Raw genomic sequence first — 21,635 nt, 5'->3', positions numbered from 1 at the left:
AGGACTTTCATGTCCGTAATTAGCAATGAGATGGGCCTATAGGACCTGCACTCCAATAGATCTCTCCCATTTTTCGGGTTCAGCAAAATCGACGCCTATGCCAATGTAGCTGGCAACTCCCCGTTTCCCATCGCTTCACTAAACTTGCCCAAAAGGTGAGGTTTAAATTCCGTCGCGAATTACTTATAAAATTCTATCGGAAAGCATCTGGACCCACGCTTTCCCTGAATGAATCATGCCAATACACTCCATCACCTCCTTTAGCCCTAATGGCTCCTCCAGCGACAGCCTCTTCCCCTCCTCTAGCTCTAGGAAGTCCAGCACCTTCCAAAAATCGACCCACATTAGCAACGCCTCTCCCCCTGGCTCGGCCCGAGACAGCCCCTCATAAAATACCTGATTTATCCTCTCCGGATCTGACGCCATGTCCTCCCCCTCAGCTCTCCGGATCTGACGACATGTCCTCCCCCTCAGCCCTCGCCTGAAGAATTTCCCTCAACACTGTCTGTTACCGCAGCTGGTGGGCTCGCATGCGACTCGCCTTTTCCCCTTGCTCGCCACAGCTAACCCACCGCCTCATCCATCAAACTACCCCTGCAACTTCTTTATTTCCACCAACAACTCCTTCATGGGGCCCTCACAATACCTCCTATTCACCTCCACTATCTTGTCCTACAGTCTCCGATGCTCCTCCCCCCTCATCCTCTCCTTATGCTCTTTGAACGAAATAATTTCCCCCGGACGACCGCTTTCAAGGCCTCCCAAAATGTGGCTGTCAATACCTCCCCATTCTGATTGATCTCCACATAATTCTTCCGACAGAAGAATTGGTCATGATTCTCACTGGAGGCTTCCTCCTCCCCCACCCCCCCCCAAAGGGACCGCCATCATCACACTTAGACTCCGCCCCCCCCATCCCCACTTTGAATTGGGCTCACCCAAGATGACCCCCTGTCACGCCCATGACCACCTCATCCTCCACAACTGCCTTGTCGCCTTCCCACCTTCCCTCCCACCACCCACCCTCTCTCTCCCTGCCCCCAACCCCCTCCCTCACCCTTCCCACCTCCGACGCTGGCTAACCACCGCAGTAGCACCCCCCCGCCCCAAATTCACTTCTGCTCACTAGCATTCCTTGCTAGTGTGGCAACTCCCACCCGAAGGTCCCCTCAAGAACCTACCATTTGCCCCTCCTACCCATCTGACCTGCACCCCTGCACCTTCAATCCAAACCACATCCCAACATGGCCCTTCTGCACATACCCTGCACCCAACTCAAAACAAGAACTATCATCCCAACATGATGCCCCCTACAGAGCATTCCTGAACTACCCCACATGACCCACATAAACCCGTCATGCACTGCACAGAACATAACCAACAGAATGCATTAAAACTAAACACTATACCCACACCATCGAAGGGCCCGCATCCAAACAATCAACCAGCAATGCAACTTCAATACAAAAATACCAAAATAGAAGAAATATAAAAAGTACCAACATTACAAAAGGAGCAAAAACGGAAAAGGTACAAAAAAATACAAAAAATACCCTCCTTCCTGTTATGGGCCAGGGTTTAGAGAACCCCAAAGTGTATCATGGAGTTCACCTGACCCACAACTTTTAATAGATTGTGGTATGGGGAGCACACGGCCACTCTACAGGTGTGGTACAGCAGAAATGGAAAAGTATTTTTAAAAACAAAACAATGTTTATTCTATGAACTCAAGTTAACTTTTTTAAAACAGACAATGAACATCTTAGCAACTATTAATTCAAATACAACTCTCAAAGAATACAACACTAAGTAATCTTTAATAACTTCCCAAACAACATCCAGAAGACAAAAGAAACACCTTTTAACAGAAGCACCTCAGGTTTACATTCACTACTGAAAACATTTATAATTCTGAATTCACCAACTGATCAAGAGATAGTCTTTTCATGGCAGAGAGATCAACAGTACACCTGCTTTGGCTGGCATCAGCTCCAACACTGAAAAATCGAAACCAAAAAAACACAGACACACCCAAGCTTTTCTCAAAGTGAAACTAAAAAGCAGAGCCAAAGCTCAGCTCCACCCACACTCTGACATCACTGCATTAACATGAGCAGACAGACATTTCTTAAAGTCACATTCTCATTACAACTTTTCCCAGTTAGCAAACAGAAACAGGTAACAAACTTTTACAAAGACAAAATATTTCCCAAGATTTCCCTTCAGCTCTCCCCCAGCTTATACTCCTTAATAAAGTCATTTGCCTCGTTCGGCGACCCAAAGTAATATTCCCGGCCCTCGAAAGTTACCCAAAGTCCAGCCGGGTGCAACACCCCAAACTGAATCTGGCACCGAAAACAGCACTGCCTTGGCCTTGTTCCCGCTCATCTCCTGGCCAGCTCCACTCCAATGTCTTGATAGATCCGGATTCAGTTTCCTTCCCACGCACACCCTGCCCCATCTCAGAATCTTTTCTTTGTCCTGGAACATGTGCATACACACAATCATTGTGCGCAGAGGCTCCCCCGCTCTTGCCCTATGATGCCTCAGGGATCTACTGGCCTGATCCACCTCCGATACCTTGTCCAGCACATTCTCTTCCACCAACCTGCCGAGCATCCTCGCAACATAACCTGTTGTACTCGTTCCCTCCACTCCGCCCGGAATGCCCACAATTCACAGATTTTGCCTCCAGGACCTATTTTCTTGGTCGCCCACCTTTGCCCACAGCGTGTTGTACATGTTCCCCAGGATCGCCATCTCCACCTCCAATGACACAATTGGATCACTCTGGTCCGACAACACCTTCTCCAGCTCATGGATCATTGCCCCCTGCTCCACCCGTTCGGTGTCACTGCCCCCTCAATCGCCTTTGACCAGTTGTTCTCCAGTTCCTTACGCTGCTGTCGAAATTCATCCTCAATGAAGCTCATCAACTGCTCCATTTGCAGATTTCCAGACGGCGACGACCCTTCCCCCTCCACCATTTTGATAATTAATGCTCCTCCAACTCTTTAGCCGGGGCTTTCACTGCCTTCTGTCGAGTTTGGTGACCTGTAAACATGCCCATCCGGGGGAGAACTCTACTGAAATTCCCCAAAGATCAGGTAAAAGAGGCCAAAACCAGCACCTTGAAGCAGGAGCTGCCCTGTGTGCAAATACTCACTCCATGGCTGCCACTGGATGTCATGCTTGTCTAATTTTGGCATTTATATATTTACTGCTTTCCTGCTGCTGCCAGGGTGCTTAAACACATCTCCCACGACAGCCTCACATCCTGCACTAAATGGATTCACATCAGCTGGTATCACTATTAAAGGCAGTGACAGTGCAGAGCGGGCTGGCTGTGTAGATACTGTTGGAGGTGTGGAGCACCCATGGTATCTTATCCCTGTACAGCAGCAAACACACAAGTAATCACATTGTCCTCATATCCTCCATATTTGGTTACCTTTGGCCCCAGCAAAAGACCCACAGTAAAATGAAAGATTCCCAGCAAATTGGGATACTTTTTTTTTTAATAAATAGAAGTGTATGTTGAATTGACAGATAATTTGTTGGGGCATGCAACTTTTTCAAGAGTTGAAACTTCTCTTATTAAATAGCAGTTACATTTTCTGAAATACTGTAACTTATTGGTTTAAATTAGCTGCATGTGCAGAATACAAGCCAACCTCAACATGGCACGTAAGGTCCCTTGACAGAACCACTGGGACATTTCAGCCCCAACTTTTGGTAACAGAAATGCATTCTAAATCATTTGGCTCGATATTGCTCAGAATGATATTCGTAACAAACGCATTTAAGCATTCAAGTGAAATTTGAAGGTCTTCAATTATTCATTAAGTGGTTTAAAATGCATGTTAGCAATACGGTACAGCAAAATTCCAATCCCCATGTTTTGTATCAGACAAGCTGCTCCATTAATTTTAATCAATTCCATTTCCCATATTGCCGACAAGTGTGGTTATTTTGCTGAGATGAATGAAAAAAATACTTCCATTTACACAGAACCTTTCACAATCTCAGGACATCCCTCAGAACTTTACAGCAAAGTAAGCATTTCTGAAGCAGTCAATGTTGTAATTATGATTAGTCAATGTTGAAGTACAGCAGCCAGTTTGTGTACAGCAGAATCCCACGGGCAGCAATTAAATAACCACTATTTCTGTTTATTTTGGTGTTGTTTGAGAAATAAACATTGGGCAGGACACTGGAAAGATCTCCCCTTCTCTTCACAGTTAAATAGAGTGACAACACGCAAAGGGAAGTTGTAGTCATTTTGCACTTCAGCTGCCTTACCCAGCAGGAACATACCTGAAATTTGGGTGAATGGAATGCATCAGTTTAAACAGTAGAAAACCACAGATATAGTCAAATCACCAATATCTGCTCCACACTGAGAACACACATTCGAAAAACGATTCCTTTGATATTTTAGCTCTGACATAAAGAGTGGCCACTTGCCTCGATATAAAGGCTTACAAACATCTAAACAAAGACTAGCTTGATGTTTATAAGATCTTTCTGTGCATAAATTGGTTGTAATATTTCCTATATTACAAAGCCAACCATAATTAATTGGTTGTACAATGCTTAAGTGGCATGAATGGTATGTGTAACATTTTTCCAAGTTTCCTTAACTCTTCTTTCAAAGTTACAAATTTCCACCGACTTTTACCCATATCCTCTCCAAAGTATCACTACAGCAATTATGCTCCTGTCGAAACATCAAATTCACTGGAGCAATTGGGAAGACTAGAAGAAACTGGTTTTCCTAGCGACTGATTTGTCAAAATCCAATCGGTTCATCTTGATCTTGTCATTGATTGTATGACGACAAATTGTTGGGAGTCGGTGGCATATAACATCTTGACTAGACACTTGTACTGAGCACTACACCCAGAGAAACCATTTGTGATTAGCATTGCACAGACTTGTACCATGGTCCGGAAAATGTACCTTAATAACTGTTTTAGGTTGTAGCCCATTATTACTTGTGCAAAGAACATGCAAAAGCAGTCAGACAATGAATCTATAAAGCTACTCTGCCACTGTAATTAAGATAATAACAGACAGCTAGCAGTGAATCAAAACAAGAAGTGAATGAAAAGGCTATGATTGCAACCCATCGAAAAAGTGATTTTTGACACCACAAATTCAACTGCATTCACGTATCTCTGTCGCCACAAATAGAGGTTTCAATGTCCTAGTGGTTCTGAAAGGAGATCTAGAAGTGTCTTCAGGAGAATAGGGGAGTCGCAGTGGTACCTAGTGGTTTCTCAATCAGTGTAACTGTCATCCAATTCTTACAAATAAATTTTTGGGAAGGAATTTCCACTCCTATCCCTCTGCTGGTACCTGGCGTTATAATGGAGATCAGTATGCTAAGTGAATGGAGGCATACGAGATCCAAGAAGGCACAGATAGACCCCACTGGGGTAAAAGCCTGGGAAAATGATCATGGCTACTGTTGGTGGTTGTGGTGGATGGTGTGGAATTGGGATTCTGAAACACAGTGAACCCAGCAGAGGCTGGATACTCCCAACAATTTGCCCACCTTGATCCCTCAAAGCCACTCTGCCATCCACAGGCCTCAGATTAGAGGTATGATGGAATTATGTCTAACTCTGCTGAATTGCCACAGTGCCAAAACACTCAAGAAGCTCAAGATTAACCAAGACAATGCATCTCACTTGATTGTTGTTCTTGCCACGACAATCAATAACCAATCCTTGCAGCAATAGTTTACTGTGGCTGCAGAGCATATGGGATGCTCTACCAAGTCTCCTGATAAATCATATCCCAGCCCCATGAGCTCTGAATAGGCACGAGCAGCTAATATTATGGGGGTGCCATCACCTCCAAGTTCATCCCCATGACCCATACCATTCAGACTTGAACATTGATCCTTCATCGTCATTGAAGCAATATCCTGGAATTTCCAACCTTACGTTATTGTGGCGGACCATCACCACAATCACTGTTACAGTTCAAGCAGAAGACCCTGACCATCTTCTCTGGGCATCTAGGAGTAGGTAACAATGCAATTTTTCCACCATTGTCCACATCACTATATCTGTTAATAGTTTTCTATCCATTTAAATTGCTGTGTCACAAAAACAGAGTTAAGTATGACCAATGAGGGTTCACAACCCTTTAAGTTTCTACTGTTACTACTGAGACAATTGTTCTATCAATTTTTTTCAAATAATAAAAATCTCATCAAAGCAAGTCACAAGTGAGCAGTGATCAATGCAAAGTTGTTTCCAAAAAGCTCTGCTTCTTCTTTCCTGACAAAATCTCTGTTCTCCTCAACATCTTGTTAATCTCATTTTATCGAAGGCTGCTCCAACAAGGGCTGTTTCAACACATTTATTACAGTAATGGGCACAAATTAACTTAACATTTGAGTATTGCTGAAAAAGAGACATGCTGCCAAAGCTTTTTGTCTTGCACCCATCAGGACAAATGGAAGAATGCCCAAATTCAAAGGGAGCAACAATTTAGACTGCACAAGAAAAGGATGCTGATTATTTGGCAAGCCAACTCTGATTGGTGGATGCATTCCCATGGAGGATGCACCAGGAAGTTACTATAGAACCATAACTGGATCACTGTCCATGTGGAGTTTGCACGTTCTCCCCGTGTTTGCGTGGGTTTCGCCCCCACAACCTAAAAATGTGCAAGATAGTGGATTGGCCACGCTAAATTGCCCCTGAAATTGGGTATTCTAAAAAAAATTTTAAACTATAGAACCATAGCAATGCGACAAGCAGAAAGTGACCAATCAACCCATAGTGTCTGTGCCGGCCAAAAAGGAGAAAAAGGAAACTTGTCGCTCAGTTTAATCCCATTTTCCAGCACCCAGTCTGAAGCCTCGCAGATTACAACACTTCAGATGCAGATTCAGGAATATTTTACATGAGTTCAGCATTTCAGTCTCAACCAGCAACTTAGGCAGTAAATTCCAGATGCCCACCACCACCCTTTAGGTGAAAAATGTTTTTCTCATCTCACTTTAAATCGATGTTCTCTGATAATAAAACCTTCAGCTAGGGAAACTCGTCTTTCCTATCTACCCTATTTAGGCCCCTCATAATTCTGTCACCCGTTAGCCTCCTCCGCTCTCAGGAAATTGACCCAATCTCTTCTCATAGCTGCAATTTTCAAGCCCGGACATCATTCTTGTGTATCTCCTCTGCAATCTCTCCAGAACAATTATGTTCTTCCTGTTTCCGACACTTTTGCTTAATTCAAAAAAGATGTAATCTCGACAAATTACTTTTGCCTGCAGAATACAGGTCCCTATGTCTGAATATAGAATCATAGACTTTACAGTGCAGGAGGAGGCCAATGAGCCTATAGAGCCGACACCGGCCCTTGAAAGTGCCCCCTATTTAAGCCCATGCCTCCACCCTATCCCCATAGCACTGTAACCCCACCTAAAATTTTTGGACACTAAGGGCAATTTAGCATGGCTAAACCACCTAACCTGCACATCTTTGGAATATGGGAGGAAACCGGAGCAGCTGAAGGAAACCCATGCAGACACAGGGAGAAAGTGCAAACTCCACACAGACAGTCTCCTGAGGCCGGAATTGAACCCGGGTCCCTGTAGCTGTGAGGCAGAAGTGCTATCCACTGTGCCAAGGTGCTGCCTGCAATATATGTGGCTTCTAGCAAGAGTAAGTGAACTACATTGCGAGCCTGACTGCTATTCTTAGCACACTCAGGATTGTTCAGCAAGTGCTGCCCAATCACAGAATCACTAATGTTAGACACCTGTCCTCTAATGGAACCTCACCGCTCTGAGGAAAGAAGAACCACTAGCCATCCAACCTATTCCTAGTCTCCTGAATTGACTTGCCACTGCTTCATCCATACAGGTGCAAAACCGCTTCATATTGATGTGAAGGTGGCAGTACGACCATGCTCTACAAATACAACAACAACTTCCATTCTATGTCACATCTTTAAAACAGCCCCATGAGCTTTGCAGAGGTATAAATTTGACATCAGGTCACATAGAAACATATTGAGTAGGAGCAGGAGTCGCCCATTCGGCCCTTCTAGCCTGCTGGACCAGTCAATGTGAGCATAGCTGCACCTCTGTCTCAGCACCATGCTCCCCCCAACCTCCCACCCTTTCCCCATACCCCTTGACACAATAAGATATTACATCAGATGACCAAAAGGTGTGTGTGTGGGAGGGGGGGGGGGGGGAGGGGAGGGGCGGCGCATCTTAAAGAAGAATCGAAGAGAAATACTTTATTGATGATATCCTTTACTGAAATCCTGCCTATGTAGGCTAGTTTAGCACACTGGGCTAAATAGCTGGCTTTGAAAGCAGACCAAGGCAGGCCAGCAGCACGGTTCAATTCCCGTACCAGCCTCCCCGAACAGGCGCCGGAATGTGGCGACTAGGGGCTTTTCACAGTAACTTCATTGAAGCCTACTTGTGACAATAAGCGATTTTCATTTAATTTTTCATAGCGTTTTACTTAGAAACTGGGAGCAGGAGTAGGCCATTCGATCCTTCTAACCCGCTCTAAGTCAATATGATCAATTGATAGTTGATCCTCTATCAATGCCATATTCCCGTTTTCTCCCCAGAATCTTTGGTGCCATTAAAATCTTAAACAATTCCCAACTTTTTTCTCACATTGGTACCGAAGTTACTATGTATGCCTATAGAGTTACATAATGAAACAGCAAATCATCCCCATGCACATTTTACTTTATCCCAGTTTGATAAGGAACAGAAGTTTTGAAACTCCAATGTAAAGCGAAGGGAAGTTTGAGTTCTCACGCCTGAAGTTGCGCACTTTGCATTGTGGCTATTTAGTCGTTTCTTCGTGCAAGACATGGGAAGCTGATACTGCAACTTCTGGGGAGCAGGGGGTGGTGATTGGAGTCCAGCATCAGGCTGAGAGGTACTCCTGTTACCAATCGCTTCCCCCTCGATTATAAACAAAAAAATCAGAGCCGAATGGAAAAGTTTTATGTAAACTTTGACGAATCTGAGAACTCACCGAACAGCGACAATATACCGCAGGCAGTCCACATAACCAGGGCCATCCCCACGGTCCCGGTGTGTTGCAGGATCCCCTTGGGAGAGATGAAGATGCCGGCGCCGATGATGGTCCCGATTATAATCGATATGCCTCTCAGCAGCGTCACCTTCTTCTTCAGAACCACCTTGTTGGGGGCACGCTGACTTGGCTGCCGGCCGTCCGCCTCGAGCAGCACGAAGCCATTGGTGTCCGCATTGAGGTGATCTCGGCTGGAGAGGGGAGATATTGCACTGCTGGACATGCTGCCAGAAGTCACAGGATTGCACCAGCTAATTGAGCGAATGTGCTTCTCTTTGGTCTTCCTGAATGATCCCAGTGCCACGACTCTGTGTGTGTGTGTGTGCTGGATGCTGTCCAGAGGCAGGTGTGCTTTAAGTCAGATTCTTAAAACTAACATATTTCACTATGATTACCTGTGTGTGTGTTCCTCTCTCTCTCTCTGTGCCTCCGTTAACATCAGTCTGTGTGTGTGTCTACTTGACTCTGTCTGCATGTACATCTGTCTCCTCACTGCTGCACCAAAGAAAACTGTCCTGAAAGTAACAACTCGGCTTCCGCCGCCTTTTTGTTCAGCCCCGGGCAATCAAACACTTAGTTGATGTCACCACTCGGCGTGTGTTGCATCAGCCAGAAATTACTCACCACTGTATCGTACCTAAACTGCTTTGCCAATCCAATTCTTTCAAACATTGTCACTTTGATCTCCTTTTCTTAATCCTGCCTCTCTCTCTTCCTCTCTCCATCATGGTCCCTTTCCCTCTTTCTCCGCCTCCCACTGACTCTCACTCTCACGCAAAATTAGCTGTAAAGAGAAAATACAAGTACAATTTCAGATATAATAATCTTTATTAGTGTCACAAGTAGGCTTACATTAACACTGCAATGAAGTTACTGCGAAAATCCCCTAATCGCCACACTCCGGCGCCTGTTCGGGTACACAGAGGGAGAATTCAGAATGTCCAATTCACCTAACAGCACATCTTTCGGGAATCGTGGGAGGAAATCGGAGTACCCGGAGGAAACCCACACGTGCAGACTCCACACAGACAGTGACCCAAGCCGGGATCGAACCTGGGACGCTGGTGCTGTGAAGCAACAGTGCTAACTCCTGTGCTACCGTGCTGTCACCTCTTTCAGCAGCCAGTGCTGAGGTTTACAGGTACTGACTGACCTGGGGCGGGTCGGAGAATCGGCGGGGGCTGGCGTGAATCCCGCCCCCGCCGGTTGCCGAAGTCTCCGGCACCGGATATTCGGCGGGGGCGGGAATCGCGCCACGCCGGTTGGCGGGCCCCCCCCCGCTCGATTCTCCGGCCCGGATGGGCCGAAGTCCCGCCGCTAAAGTGTCTGTCCCGCCGGCGTAAATTAAACCACCTACCTTACCGGAGGGACAAGGCGGCGCGGGCGGGCTCCGGGGTCCTGGGGGGGGGGGCGCGGGGTGATCTGGCCCCGGGGGGTGCCCCCACGGTGGCCTGGCCCACGATCGGGGCCCACCGATCCGCGGGAGGGCCTGTGCCGTGGGGGCACTATTTCCCTTCCGCCTCCGCCACGGTCTCCACCATGGCGGAAGCGGAAGAGACTCCCTCCACTGCGCATGCGCGGGAAGCTGTCAGCGGCCGCTAACGCTCCCGCGCATGCGCCGCCTGGAGATGTCATTTCCGCGCCAGCTGGCGGGGCACCAAAGGCCTTTTCCGCCAGCTGGCGGGGCAGAAATTCGTCCGGCGCCGGCCTAGCCCCTTCAGGTTGGGGCTCAGCCCCCAAAGATGCGGAGCATTCCGCACCTTTGGGGCGGCACGATGCCCGTCTGATTTGCGCCGTCTTGGGCGCCAATCAGCGGTCATCGCGCCGTTTCCGGAAAATTTCGCCCCTGGTCTTGTTTAATTGATTCCACCTTTCCAGCTTTTCATTCCCCTGCCCACGCCCCACCCCCTCCCTCCGCACACACTTTATATTGTTTTATGTACACAAGTGCCCTGTGATGCTCAGGTTTACTGTAACACGCAGGTATATTATCGGAAATACTCACGCAAATAATGTCTCACATACACAAACTAAAACAAACAGTGCTTCTGCTCCTGAAAACTCCGGGATCTGTTGGGACAATCTCAATCGCTCAGCTGGTTGCAGTTCCATCACCATAATGGAAACTCTCACCTGTCCAAAAGTCTGCTGCCCAGATCCTATCCCACTTCAAATCTTCGTCCCCCATCACTTTAGTCCTTTTTGGAAAAGTGAGATGTCTGAAGTTGTTGGTTCTGAAACATTCATTCTGCTTTTCCCTCCATACATGCTGCAAGATCTGCTGATTATCTCCAACATTTTCTATTTTTACTCATTTCTGACCTTTGTTGACTCTTCATTGGCAGGTCCTCAGCTGTGCCTCCTAGTGGCGACACATGGAAACTGGGTCTTTCGCAGTCCCAGGCGAGAACTCCGAAGGCACTTGGAGGGGGTTTGAACCCGCCAGACATACATTTATAGGGAGAAACATCGGGCGGGATTCTCCGATAATGGGGCTATGTCCCCACGCCGGCGGGAAAACCGGTGCCAACCACTCCGGCGTCAACAGCACCCAAAATTGATGAATTCTGCAATTTTTCGGGGGCTTGGTTGATGCTGGAGTGGTGCCGAAGGCCCTGCCCGAATTTGCGCATGCACGTAACGGCCGGCGTGATCTCACGCATGCGCAGACCGGTCGGCGTATTCCTGAATATGCGTAGACCGGTCGGCATATTTCCGCACACGCACGGGGGTTCCCTTCTCCGCCCCGGCCCCTGGGCAATATGGCGGATCAGAGGCCCGGCACGGAGGAACGAAGGCCCCCCATGGAACCAGCCCGCCTGCAGATCGGTAGGCCCAGGCCAGTTCAGGCCACCGCAGGGGCTCCCCCTAGGTCAGATCTCCCCGTGCCACCCCTCGGACCACCCCCGTACACGTACCTGCCAGGTCCCGCCATGCGTGAGGTGAGTAATTCACGCCGGCTGGACTGGCCAAAACTTTATGGCCACTCGGCCCACCGGGGCCTGAAGAATCGCTGGGGGGGGGGGGGGGCGCTGTCAACAGCCCCCGATCGGCGTGGCGGGAATCCCGCCGGCCCCCGAAAAACGGCGCCGGAGAATAGGGCAGTCGGGGTGGGATTCGCACCGCCTCCAGGGGATTCTCCGACCTGGCGCAGGGTCGGAGAATCCCGGCCGTAGTGTTTACCACACGGAAAGAGACCTAATGGCCCTTGTATCCGTGCCGCCTATCAAATACCTATTTACCCGAACCACATTTTCCAGCACTTGGTCCGTAGCCTTGCCTACTATGCTGTTTCAAGTGCTCATCCTTTAAAAAAATAAATTTAGAGTACCCAATTCTTTTTTTCCAAATTAAGGGGCAATTTAGCATGACCAATGCACCTACCTTGCACATCTTTTTGGATTGTGGGGGTGAGACCCAAGCAGACACGGGGAGAATGTGAAAACTCCTCACGGACAGTGGTCTGGGGCCAGGGTTAAGCCCGGGTCCTCGGTGCTGCGATTAAGTGCTCATCTAAATACTTGTTAGATGTTGTAAGGGTTCCCGCCTCGACCACCCTTTTGGGCAGTGAGTTACAGATTCCCACCATCCTCTGGGTGAAAAGGCTTTTCCTCATATCCCCTCTAAACCTACTGCCCCTTACCTTAAATTCATGCCCCCCTGGTTATTGTTCCCTCCACTAAGGGGCAAAGTTCCTTCCTATCCACCCTATCTGTGCCCCTCCTCATTTTATATACCTCAATCAGATCACCCCCTCAGCCTTCTCCGCTCGAAGGAAAACAACCCCAGCCTATCCAGTCTCTCTTAATAGCTGAACCGCTCCAGCCCAGGCAACATCCCGATGAACGTCCTCTGCACTCTCTCTCATGCAAGCACTTCCTGCCTATAGTGTGGTGACCAGAACTCCACACAATACTCCAGCTGTGGCCTAACTAGTGTTTTGTACAGCTCCAACATAACCTTTTTGCTCTTCTAGTCTATGCCTTGGTTAATAAATGCAAATATCCCATATGCCTTCTTAACCACCTGATATACCTGTCCTGCTGTCTTCAGGGATCTATGGCATGCACAGCAAGGTTCCTCTGATCCTCTGTACTTTCTAGTGTCCAACCATTCATTGTGTATTCCCTTACCTTGTTAGTCCTCCCAAAATGCATTACCTCACACTTTTCAGGTTTAAATTCCATTTGCCACTGTTCTGCATATCTCACCAGCCCACCCATATCATCCTGTAATTTAAGACTTTCCTCTTCACTATTTACCACACACTAATTTTTGTGTCATCTTTGAGCTTAGTGGTCATATTTTCTACATTCGCATCCGGCTCATTAATGTAGTGTGCAGGCCCACCAGTATGTCAGCCCAGCCTGCCTCTCATGAACCAAACTCACAACAATGCGCAAATAGATCCACCGCCTTGTGACTATCTTTGGAGAGTGAAGGCTAAGGCAGTGAAGCCTGACAAAAAATCTGGAATGGAACTCAAAGACAGTCTGCTGTCTAAATAAGTTGGGCTGGGTTCTCCGATCCTGCAGCTATGTCTGCAGGATCTGTCTGGTCTAATGAGCAGAAAGTCGGCGCCGCCCCCGCACTGATATTCCGTATGGTGGGGGGCTAGCAGACGCGCACTGTAAACCTACGGATACGGCCGGAGAATGGCCGGGTCCTTGGCTGTGCATGCGCACGGTGGCGTCCTGCAGCCGTGCAACATGCGCCGGCCGCACGCGGACCCATCCTGCTGAAAACTGCCCCCTTGTAACCAGCCGCGCCATCCCCAGCCCACTCCCCACCAGTCCCCCCAGCCCTCACTGAAGCCCCCCTGCCAGCGGAACGACTCCCCCTCCCCCGACTGTAGCGGCGCTGGACTCAGTCCACAGCCGCCACGCGAGGTCCCTGAACGGTGTGAGCACACACGAGCAACGCCGTCGGGCACTCAGCCCATTGGGGGCGGAGCATCGGGGGAGGGCTTCAGATGACGTCCTGAGGCCGCCTTTTTTGAGGGAGGGGAGCATTACCAAAACGGCGGCGCCCCGATTCTGGAGTAAACTTGGATTCTCCAGCCGATCACCGAACGCGATTTCACCATCGGCAATCGGAGAATCCAACCCGTCATCTTTCGAGCAACTGCTGCAAGCAAACCAATGCCAAATGTAATGCTTTGCATTCCTTTGAACCCAACTGGGAGGTTGAGCAGGGAACCCTGACGTATGGGTAGCCGAGGATTTCCATAAGCTTTGCCCGGCATGTACCCAGGAGAGGACACACCCATTCTTCTGCAACATTTTAACACAAGATGGGAGGCAGCGGTTATGAATGATAAGCCCAACTTGACCGCTGCAGAGAAGGAATGCTACAGCCTGTCTCTGGTGGTGTGAGGAACCATTCTGTCCCATTGGTAAGCCCCCACCCACCTTGAGTCTGGCAACCCCCAACTAGTAAGGTGCTGACCCGTCATAGTCCACCTGCTTCAATGGGTGCTTCGAGACCTTGCTAAAAAAGTGGCTGAATCCATCACACCACGCAGACAAACCATATCACAGAAGATACTAACTCTATGCAAGCTGAAAAGCCCACATTGGGGCTCCTTAAGGGATAGGACTCCTTCACTGTTGTACCTCCAGTGGTGCTGATTTACATAGTTACAAATATACTGCATTATACAGCGAAATACTGTGATACACTGCATCATACGTAGATACATTTGCCAGTAATGTCCAGAATGATAACAAAGTTTCACCAGTACTAGGGGCCAGACTGAGGCATTTTGAAATTTCAACCTCACCGAAGTTGCTGTCAGCTACCTATGAGTGCCATATAGGACTCGTTTCCATTTCCAGGTTGTGAGAAAGTCAGAACTCAGCTACTTACTGTGCTGAACCTGACAGCAGGCCAGGCCTGGGAGAATGGGAAGGTGGTCATCCAAGGGTGGGGGTTGAGGGTGGGGCAGGGAATTCTGCAATGGAAACTTTTCCTGAGCAGTATATTGAATAGCCTCCTTTATAGTTAAGCTGCTCAATTTCTTTATTGCAGAGCCAGTGGAAACACAAGTGCGCCTCCAGGTCCCTCAATGAACATGTAGCCCTTTCCTGTCCTGGACTCCCTGCTCCTTTCCAACACCACAGGGAGTGCAGTGGTTCAAAAAGGCAGCACACCACCACCTTCTCAAGGACAATTAGGGATGGGCAATAAATTTTGGTCTAGCCAGCGAAGCCCACATCTCATGAACAAATAAAATGAATGTGACCTTCCGGAAGCCGGCGCTCCATGCATATCTTCATGCCATTGGGTGACTACGCCCTATTTAATTTTCCAGAAGTTGGGCGCAAATTCCCATCCACTTCCCGTCCAGAAGAGACAGGAAGCAAGTCTATGGTATGCTAATGTAAAATAGCCTGGACGTGATTCCTGAACCACCGCACCACTCAGCGACCAGATTTTCTCTCCCAACCCTCCCGCCACCAGAGTTAAAATTGGAGCCTTCATCTTCGGGATTAGAACACCATGTTCGGTTCGGCATAGGTTGGACTGGAACTGAAAATCAAAGCAAGGCCCAGCTACAAATCACCATTTCTTCTTCTTCTCTGTTATAAATTTACAGACCCACATTCTTCCCATGCCTGTGTGGGTTTCACCCCCACAACCCAAAGATGTGCATGTTAGGTGGATTGGTCGTGCTAAATTGCCCCTTAATTGGAAAAAAAAATAATTGGGTATTCTAAATTTATTTTAAAAAATAAAACATTTTTTACAGACCGCTTGTGGATCAATATATGGCACGGAGCCCATTTTGAAATTCCTGAGATGCGAGTCCGAGTTGCACTGCTAATGCCATTTAAATGTCCTTGAACCATGGACTTTGGATGGGATCAAGGGAAAATCCGAGGATAGAGCACAGAACTGCCCCTAAAAGTTGGAATTCAAGACAAATTCTCACAAATATTTAGATATACTACCGTTATTTTTAACTTTGCTGCAGGGTAGTAGCCTGGTGGAGGTATTTGCTCAACGATTATAGAACTTGCTGAATGATCGTTGCTACTACTAAAAAATCCAAATTAGGGCTCCTTACCTAACGTAGAATGGAACAAGCCTGTTTCTTAAATTACTGCATCAGAATGGTGACTACATTTCAAGATACATGCAGTCATGAATTGCCCTGCGTAATGCTCGACTTTATTCCTTCATTGTGATTATATTTAAAGCACTAGTTGTGAATTTAGTTTAGTTACACCTGACTCTATTTTCATGAAAATGTTTAAGCAGACTTTTTTGTTGTTTAGTGTAGGGAGAAGAACCTGCCATTTCCACCATAATATAGTCACCTGCAATAGAGCATATCAGATATTCATATATTAGAATGGCGTTCTGATAAAAGAAATACATGAAAACATTTATTGGGGAGATGTTGCTGTAATGTGATGTAATTGGGCTAGTAATCAGGAGGCTGATTTTCTGGGGACATAGGTTCACATCCCAACACGGCAGCTAGTGGAATTTAAATTCAATGAGCTGAATTCTCCGTTTCTGCGGCTACGTGGCAACGCCGGAGTGGGATCTGTGGCGTTTTACGATGCCAAAATTGGTGCCGAACCCTCACTGATTCCGGAACTGGTGAAGGACTAGCAGCGGCACCGGATAAAACTCCCTGCTCCGTCACCAAAAAAGGCCGGAGAATGGCCGAGTCCGTGGCTGTGTATGCGCACGGCAGCGACCTGCAGCAGTTGCCCATACAAAATGGCGCTGGCCGTGAGCGGACATGACCTGGCAACTAGGGCCCCACAGGACACCCCTGGCCACCCTCCACCCATCCTCCTAGCCATCATGGAAGCTCCCCCGGCCAGCAGCACGGCTCCCGGCCGACTGTGGCGGTGCTGGACACAGTCCGCGGTCACCATGCCGGGATCCCGGCCGCTCAGACCACACGTCAACCGCGCGGTCGGGAACTCGGCCCATCGGGGGCGGAGCATCGAGGAGGGCCTTCCAATGTTGCGCCAACGCCATTCCAACGGTGTGCTGCACGCATTGTGATGAAACCATTTCAGAGGGGGCGGAGAATCGGAAACCGATGCTACCCCCGATTTGGGCCTCTGAAGGGATTCTCCACCTGATCGCCGATTACAATATCGGCATTGGGCAACGGAGAACCCCGCCCAATTAATACATCTAGAATATAAAGCTCGTCTTGGTATTGGTCACCACAGCAACCATCATCGATTGTTGTAAAGTCCCATCTGGTTCACGAATATCCTTTAGAGAAGGAAATCTGCCAGCCTTTCCTGATCAAATCTACATATGACTCCAGACTCACAGTAATGTGGTTGAAATGGTGAGCAAGCCTTTCACTTCATGGGTAATTAGTGATGGGCAACAAATGTTGGCCTTGGCAGTGATGCCCATATCCCTCCTCCATGATAGTCTTCAATACCGGGACCCTGCAAGGCTCTGTACTTAGCCCCTACTATATTCCCTATGCATGACTGTGTGGCAAAATTTGGCTCCAACTCCATCTAGAAGTTTGAAGATGTTAAGAGCTTCAAGATTTTAGGTGTCCAGATTACCAACAAACTGTCCTGGTGTCCCCATGCTGACACTATGGTTAAGAAAGCCCACCAATGACTACTTTCTCAGAAGACTAAGGAAATTTCGCATGTCAGCTACGACTCTCACCAACCTTTACAGATGCACCATTGAAAGCATTCTTTCTGGTTGTATCACAACTTGGTATGGTTCCTGCTCTGCCCAAGACTGCAGGAAAGTACAAAAGGTTGTGAATGGAGCCCAGTCTCTTTTGCTAACTTACCGTAGTGTGTTTGGTAGCGCTACTGTGCGTAACATGCATTACTCAATCTTGTTGCTGAAGAGGCTTTCTGTACCTTGATGAAGAAGACTTTAAGATCAATACCAGTAGAAAGGTCACAAATTCTATACATAGTAGCTATGTCTGACCACACTAGTCACACTGAGCTAGATCAATGCTTCTGCTCTAGTCACAGTCTAATCACTAAGAGAGCGAGGAGCTGCTTGCATCTAGCTTTTTTACTCGCCAGTGCTGCCCTCTAGTGATCTTCTGATTTCCCATTAACCCCTTATGTACATGCACACACAAAGATCACTACATCCCCCCTTTTTTTGTTACATATTTTCTGTATGTTGTTGAGAAAATGGAACACACATAGTTGATGTAGTGTGCAACTGCATTACATAAATTAATGGCTTAGATAGGGTGGATGTAGGGAAGTTGTTTCCATTAGCAGGGGAGACTAGGACCCGGGGGCACAGCCTTAGAATAAAAGGGAGTCACTTTAGAACAGAGATGAGGAGAAATTTCTTCAGCCAGAGAGTGGTGGGTCTGTGGAATTCATTGCCACAGAGGGCGGTGGAGGCTGGGACGTTGAGTGTCTTTAAGACAGAAGTTGATAAATTCTTGATTTCTCGAGGAATTAAGGGCTATGGAGAGAGAGCGGGTAAATGGAGTTGAAATCAGCCATGATTGAATGGTGGAGTGGACTCGATGGGCCGAATGGCCTTACTTCCGCTCCTATGTCTTATGGTCTTATAAATCACTGAGTAAATCGGTCCAATGATCACAGGTTCAGACGGTTGGGTTTGCGTCTTATTCAAGTTGATCTCCTGAGTAGGCATGGAGACACTGAGGTTTTAATGTCCTTCTGTTCACCAGCTGATGGTGTCAAGTGTTGTTGAGTGAGTGAGTCATGCAGATTCAACGTTGGCAAGACAGGTTCAGGAAGTGGAACCTTTAGCAGGTCTCGTCGATTGCGTCTGAACAGCACACCTTCGCCGGACTTTAGAATGTATGATCATGGCGCTGCTTGTCGTATCACTGTTGCCGTGTTCAACCATCCTCCAGCTGGGTGTCACAGTCGAACCATGTCATTGACTGCTAATGGTTGCAGCAGTTTTGAATGCTGATCATAGTGCTGCTTTTGTTTGTGACGTTGGTGTCATAACTTGTCAAGCACCTGTGAGTGATCTGGATTGCTGAAGTGTAATGCTGGTAATGTTGTTCTCACATCTCGGTTGAAAAGCATTTGAGCTGGTGATAGCCCTGCATGTTACGCACAGTAGTGCTACCAAACACACTACGGTAAAGTAACAACAGATGGTACCAGGAGTGGGGTTACAAAGTCTATACACAGTAGCTATGTCTGACCACACTAGTCACCCTGAGCTAGATCAATGCTCCTGCTCTCGTCACAGTCTAATCACTAAGAGAGCGAGGAACTGCTTGCGTCTGGTTTTTATACCCGCCAGTGCAACCCTCTAGTGATCTTCCGATTTCCCATCAACCCCTTATGTACATATACATACAAAGATCACTACATAGTCCATCACGTAAACCAGCCTCCCATCCATTGGCTCTGTCTATAATTACCGCTGCCTTGGAAAGGCAGCCAGCATAATTGAGGACCCCATGCACCCCAGACATACTCTCTTCCACCTTCTTCCATCAGGAAAAAGATACAAAAGTTTGATGTCACGTATCAACTGACTCAAGAACAGCTTCTTCCCTGCTGCCATCAAACTTTTGAATGGACCTACCTCATATTAAGTTGATCTTTTCTCTGCATCCTAGCTATGGTTGTAACATTACATTCTGTAGTCTCTCCTCCCTTCCCTATGTATGGTATGCATTGTCTTTATAGCATGCAAGGAACAATACTTTTCACTGTATACTAATACATGTGACAATAATAAATCAACTCAAATCAAATCAAAGATGACACGACCTTAGTGGGTTAGATCTCAATCAACGATGAATCAGAGTACTGGAGGGAGATAGAGAACCTATTGAGGTGGTATGACGACAATAATCTCTCCCTTAACATCAGCAAATCTAAGGAGCTGGTCATTAACTTCAGGAAGTGAAGTATCGTACACCCCAGTCTGCATCAACAGGGCCGAGGTGGAGATGATTGACAACTTCAAATTCGTAGGTGTGCAAATGACCAACAATCTGTCCTGGTCCACCCACGTTGACGATATGACCAAGAAAGCAAAACAGCGCCTATACTTTCTCAGGAAACTAAGGAAATTTGCCAAGTCCACATAGCCTCTTACCAATTTTTACTGTGATGTGGAGATGCCGGTTTTGGACTGGGGTGAGCACAGTAAGAAGTCTTACAACACCAGGTTAAAGTCCAACAGTTTTGTTTCAAATCCGAAAGCTAGTGATTTGAATCAAACCTGTTGGACTTTAACCTGGTGTTGTAAGACTGCTTACAATTTTTACTGATGCACCATAGAAAGCATCCTATCTGGCTACATCACAACCTGGTATGGCAACTACTCAGCCCAAGACTGTAAGACACTACAGAAATTTGTGAACACAGCCCAGGCCATCATTCCATCCATTGACTCTGTCTATATCTCCCGATGCCTTGGGGAAGCGGGCAGCATAATCAAATACCCCTCCCACCCGGGGTATTTTCTCGTCCCACCTCTTCTATCGGACAGGAGATACAAAAGTCTGAGAATACGCACTTACAGATTCAAAGACAGCTTCTTCCCCGCTGTTACCAGACTCCTGAATGACACTCTTATGGATTGAACTGATCTCTTCACGCATCTTATCTACTGAGTAGTATTATACTACATATGCTTCACCCCATGTCTGTGCCTAAGTATTTACATTTTGTATTTATGTATGTCCCATGTTTTTCATGTATGGAACGATCTGTCTGGACTGTATGCAGAACAATACTTTTCACTGTACCTCAGTACACGTGACAATAAATCTAAATTTAAATATAGCAGAGTTGATGAGCGGGAGCCAGTGGATGTTGTGACAGTAAAACCAAATCCAATCCAGCGACTAGTGGAATGGAATGTCTGTTTTGACTGATGTTCATGCAAATTCAGACATACCCTTGCCACTGGAGAATTTGCAACTGGGTATGCATAATCAGAAAAGCAGGCGCAACCTACTTCGCTTTTCTCTTGAAAAGTGAGGGCTGAGGGGATACCCGATCAAGGTCTTTAAAACTATTAAAGATTTTGATAAAGTAGACATAGAGAAAGTGTTTCCATTGTTGGCAACAACAAAAGTAGATCCATCAAGATACATAAGACACCAAGGAATCCAATAAGGAATTCAGAAGAAACTTGTTTACCAGGAGAGAAGTGAAAAAGTGGAAGTCGCAATCTTAGCTGAGGCAAATGGTACAGATGTATTTAATGAAAAGCTATGTAAGCATGTGGTGGAGAAAGGAATAGGATTCTGCTGATAGAATCAGATGAGAAAAGATTGGAGACCTGTGTGGAGCATAAACTCCAAGAGACTCAAGGATTGGTGGAAATTGGTCCTTGGGCTTCAACAGCTGTGCTCAGAGCAAAATGCTGGTATTCAGTGTAACTCCACAGAAAGCCCACCCAATGAAAGACTTCTATTTTGGGCCTCCTGTTGCACAGACTCAGGTAAGTCCCAGAACGGGGTTTCATAGATTATCATAGATTATCATAGAAGTGGGTGATGAGAAATGGTGAGCCTTTGGGGTCAGCACGGTAGCACAAGTAGCTTCA

General features: G+C 47.2%; 1 protein-coding gene across 1 annotated transcript in view; it reads right to left on the bottom strand.

Annotated features, from left to right (window-relative positions):
* Positions 1-9,672, bottom strand: part of slc7a11 (solute carrier family 7 member 11) — a 258,680-nt gene extending 249,008 nt beyond the window's left edge. Inside the window, exon 1 of the mRNA XM_072495573.1 lies at positions 9,036-9,672. Coding sequence (XP_072351674.1) covers positions 9,036-9,318 — 283 coding nt within the window. The 5' untranslated portion in view covers positions 9,319-9,672. The remainder of the gene's footprint in view (positions 1-9,035) is intronic.
* Between the last annotated feature and the right edge of the window lie 11,963 nt (positions 9,673-21,635).

Source organism: Scyliorhinus torazame, chromosome 3, assembly GCF_047496885.1.
Source record: "Scyliorhinus torazame isolate Kashiwa2021f chromosome 3, sScyTor2.1, whole genome shotgun sequence".
NCBI classification, from domain to species: Eukaryota; Metazoa; Chordata; class Chondrichthyes; order Carcharhiniformes; family Scyliorhinidae; genus Scyliorhinus; species Scyliorhinus torazame.
This window is presented reverse-complemented; position numbering and strand designations above follow the sequence as displayed.